General features: G+C 42.6%; 1 protein-coding gene across 1 annotated transcript in view; it reads left to right on the top strand.

Moving 5' to 3' along the window:
• Positions 1-3,721: 3,721 nt before the first annotated feature.
• Positions 3,722-4,840, top strand: part of LOC128652936 (carbonyl reductase [NADPH] 1-like) — a 48,008-nt gene continuing 46,889 nt past the window's right edge. The window contains exon 1 of the mRNA XM_053705948.1: positions 3,722-4,118. Coding sequence (XP_053561923.1) covers positions 3,830-4,118 — 289 coding nt within the window. The 5' untranslated portion in view covers positions 3,722-3,829. The remainder of the gene's footprint in view (positions 4,119-4,840) is intronic.

Here is a 4,840-nt window from a genome sequence, read left to right as displayed (position 1 = left end):
TAGCCTAGCCGCCTATCACACCCTCGCACTAGCCGTTGACAACCCACTTAGCAAATAGCCGTTGAAAGCAGCTGATCAGAGACAGGGGAGAGGGAGACAGAGACAGGGGAGAGGGAGAGAGGGAAGAGGGAGACAGGGGAGAGGGAGAGAGGGAAGAGGGAGACAGGGGAGAGGGAGACAGGGGAGAGGGAGACAGGGGAGAGGGAGACAGGGGAGAGGGAGACAGGGGAGAGGGAGACAGGGAGACAGGGGAGAGGGAGAGAGGGGAGAGGGAGAGAGGGGAGAGGGAGAGAGGGAGAGGGAGAGAGGGAGAGAGGGAGACAGGGGAGAGGGAGACAGGGGAGAGGGAGAGAGGGGAGAGGGAGACAGGGGAGAGGGAGAGAGGGGAGAGGGAGAGAGGGGAGAGGGAGAGAGGAGACAGGGGAGAGGGAGACAGGGGAGAGGGAGACAGGGGAGAGGGAGACAGGGGAGAGGGAGACAGGGGAGAGGGAGACAGGGAGACAGGGGAGAGGGAGACAGGGGAGAGGGAGACAGGGGAGAGGGAGACAGGGGAGAGGGAGACAGGGGAGAGGGAGAGAGAGACAGGGGAGAGGGAGACAGGGGAGAGGGAGACAGGGGGACAAGGGAGAGGGAGAGAGAGACAGGGGAGAGGGAGAGAGAGACAGGGGAGAGGGAGACAGGGGAGAGGGAGACAGGGGAGAGGGAGACAGGGGAGAGGGAGACAGGGGAGAGGGTGACAGGGGAGAGGGAGAGAGAGACAGGGGAGAGGGAGACAGGGGAGAGGGTGAGAGAGACAGGGGAGAGGGAGACAGGGGAGAGGGTGAGAGAGACAGGGGGAGAGAGAGAGACAGGGGGGGAGAGAGAGAGAGACAGACAGGGGAGAGAGAGAGACAGGGGGGAGGAGAGAGAGGCAGGGGAGTGAGAGAGAGACAGGGGAGTGAGAGTGAGAGAGACAGGGGGGATAGAGTGAGAGAGACAGGGGGGAGAGAGTGAGAGAGACAGGGGGGAGAAAGAGGGGAGAGAGAGAGAGATAGGGCATAGAGAGAGAGAGAATATAAAAATAAAAATAAACCACACGGCCCGTGTGAACGGGCTTTAGGACTAGTTTGATATATTTGTATAACTACACAATATACATAATTTCCTTTCTAGGAATTTAAAAACTTAGAAACTATGAAAAGGTGTCTGTAATGTATAATGCTAAAATCCAATTATTTTAGCACTGTTAAAGTTTTATTAATATAGAACACACAGTATATCCCCTTACATAAAGAAATTAACAACAAAGTATTCAAGAAATTAAATTTATAATGAAAGGTATTATTATTGAACCAAACTACAAGTGAATATAGAATTAGGACAGTTATATACTGTTTAATTAATACATATGATAGTATTTCAAAGATTTAAATCAATTGTATAAAAATGAAAAAGATTTTTTGTATGCTTTTCAACAAAGGATAGGTAATGAATAGTGAAAACTGACACAATGTCTTTTAAATTTGCAAGTGTCTCTTTAAGAAAAGTGCTATAAAGCAATGAGCGGTCAGGATTGCTTTCAAGCAGTGATCAAGTGCGCAACTGCACGAAACATGTCTGCGTGTGGTCTGGATCGCTGACACTGTGTTTCAAGATTTTTAGTGCTTTATTACAGCTGTGTTTAAGCTGTCATGTTTTTACTTTTGGCTACAATAAAGGAAGTTTTATCATACTGAGGAGATTTTTTGCGCTTTGTGTGGTGTCTAAACCTGTGGAATACATATATATATATATATATATATATATATATATAATACTGTCCAAAAGTAAGCACTCCCTGGATTTAAGTACAGCACACTTTTATTTAACAGTAAATACTGCTTAAATAAAAGTGTGCTGTACTTAAATCCAGGGAGTGCTTACTTTTGGACAGTATTGAATATTTTTCTTTGCACCCTGGTCTTGGGTTATTGTAGGCAAGTGAGAGTGCGCTATCTGGGTCCATTATATATATATATATATATATATATATATATATATATATATATATATATATATATATATATATATATATATATATATATATAAAAATAAAATTAGATATGTGGATTCAGAGGTTTCGGATACCTCATTCGGAGCCGAATGTATTCTTGTGAAACTGCAACATAAGAAGATCTGTACAAATCCAGATCCTAGTGCAGAGCTTTCCAAACTTTTCATGTTGATGACACACTTTTTAGACCTACATAATTTCGCGACACAGTAATTCAGTTGTACTAGCAAACAGGAGGTTAAACTAACTTGTTTTAAGAGATACGGACACATACATAAATGATATAATAACTAAATGTATTTACAAGTAACAGTATGTATGTGCAAGAATTAAAAAAAAGTTTAATATCACCAATAGCCACTTACTATTTTATTGGGATGTATGAGGTTGATGGGATGAACACAATTTCTGAATATTTGGTGGAATATTAGATAAAGACACTCGCATTTCATCATCAAGCATTTTTAAGCTTTCACTTCCTATCCATATATCAAGAGCAGGAGCAGCAATGCACTACTGGGAGCTAACGCAAAAGAAAACGCCACTGACTTCAGCTCAGCATTTAAGCTGCCGCCGTCAGACCTCGGTGAGTCCGATTGACAACTACCTGCACTACAAACACACTGCTGTCCCACTCACTGACTACATGTGCAGTCACGAGCCGATTAAGGAGACTGCACATGCAGTCAGGAGCCAATGTGCTACCAATGGGAATAGTTTCAGTTCCCACTGAGCTGCGCCAATAGGTTAAGATGATCTGTGACCCCCTAGGTATCAATCACGTGTCACGTAGCAGGCAGGCGGAAAGTCAGAAAAAAAAAAAATTAAAAAAATTTGTGCTGAAGCAGGGACACACCTACACACTGCTGCCGACACACTAGTGTGTCCCGACACACAGTTTGGAAAGCACTGTCCTAGTGTGTTGCAGTCTCACAAGAATAAATGCATCTCTGAAAATAGCTGAACAGCACGAGCCACCACCTTCTTCTACAGTCAGAGGTATCTGAAACCTCCTAATGCACACATCTAATATACAGGCGTATCGCGGAGATATTGCGGGTTCGGTTCCAGACTACCGCAATAAAGCAAATATAGCAATAAAATAAGTCAAACATTTTTTTTTGTTTCCCAGTGCTTATTAAACGTATATGTACACTATACTGTAGTCTATTAAGTGTGCAATAGCATTATATCTAAAAAAAAAACCCCAATGTCCATACCTTTAATAATAAAATGTTTTTATTGCTAAAAAATGCTAACCATCATCTGAGCCTTCAGTGAGTCATAATGTTGTTGCTGGTGGTGTGTATATATATTTGTGTATATATGTGTAGTCATGTGTATTTATGTGTTTGTATGTTTATATTTTGGAAAAATGGCACAGGCAGACTTGAAAACAAAAAAATATTGTATACGATTTAGAATCTGATTTGTTACTTTTGAACCAAATTATATCCTCCTTTGATACATTCATTTATCCTAAACATTGACACTGTTTAGACTTTATTAATATAATTTATTTATAATAAAAAAAGCTTCCAGTGTTTCTTAAAATTCAACATATTCCAGTGCGCACACAAGTTTTATGTAACTTTAAAGAATATTTGCTGTACTGTTCTGTGTATAGACAGTAGATGGCGCTATAACATAAAACAAATCACAAAGGGCTGGGCCTACATATGGTAATATTGGACGGCGTCTTCTCAGCCTGCAGTTTTATGCTTGTGGCAACAAATACTGTACTAGTAGTTCCTTCCCTGCTTCAGGTGCCAGTAGCTTCCAGCGTGGTTCTGCAGCATGGCTGGCACTAGAGTAGCGGTAGTGACAGGCGGTAACAAGGGCATAGGGTTTGCTATAGTGAAGTCCCTGTGCAAGAAGTTCCAGGGGGATGTCTATCTGACAGCCAGGAGCCCCGAGCTGGGGCAGGAGGCCGTGAAGGATCTAAAGGACAAGGAAGGATTGTCAGCTCACTTCCATCAGCTGGACATCAACGACCTGCAGAGTATCAGGAACATTAGAGATTTCCTCAAGGAGAAGTACGGGGGGATTGACGTGCTCATTAACAATGCTGGGATTGCTTTTAAAGGTTTGTATCATTATACACAATTGTACCATTACTCATTAACTGTATTATATAGTGGTACTGCTAACACTTAACCCCTTGGGAGATGTAAAGGGCTTGTTGTAGTTGTCAAGGGTTAAAATGACATTTAACTCATTATCCATAGTTAAAATATTTGTAATGTACTTTATTTTTCCTGCATTTTCTTAAACTTACTATGCAGCTTGGGGGGTTTCAAATACAAAGTGAGAAATTATTAAAATATTTTTGAAGGAAATAAATCAAAGGGACATTCTCATACAAAAATAAAATACAAGTACTGTGATTCATTAGAGCAGAGCTTTCCAAACTTTTCGTGTTGGTGACACTATGTAGCAGGGGCGTAACTACCGGTGGTGCAGAAGTCGCGGCTGCGACCGGGCCCCTGCCCTCAGAGGGGCCCCAGCTGCCTTGAGCACAAACTTTTTTTTTTGTTTATTTTTTTGTTTATTTTTTTTCATCTGTCTCAGCCTGCTACTTTTATGGATTACATTACTGTACAGAGTCTCAGTCAGCCCGTCGCCGCAGCTCACTAAATAATAGATCTATTGGTGCAGCGCAGCCGGAAGATCTTCCCATTGGCTGGCGGCTGTTTGGCGCGCACATTTGCTCTGAGACTCTGAGTCCTGACTGTCAGCTCAGTAGCAGTTATTGTGAAGTTGCTGGTTGTGCTGGACCCACAGCAACAGGCATCGATATCTGGCAGA

The sequence above is a fragment of the Bombina bombina genome, chromosome 3 (genome assembly GCF_027579735.1).
Source record: "Bombina bombina isolate aBomBom1 chromosome 3, aBomBom1.pri, whole genome shotgun sequence".
NCBI classification, from domain to species: Eukaryota; Metazoa; Chordata; class Amphibia; order Anura; family Bombinatoridae; genus Bombina; species Bombina bombina.
This window is presented reverse-complemented; position numbering and strand designations above follow the sequence as displayed.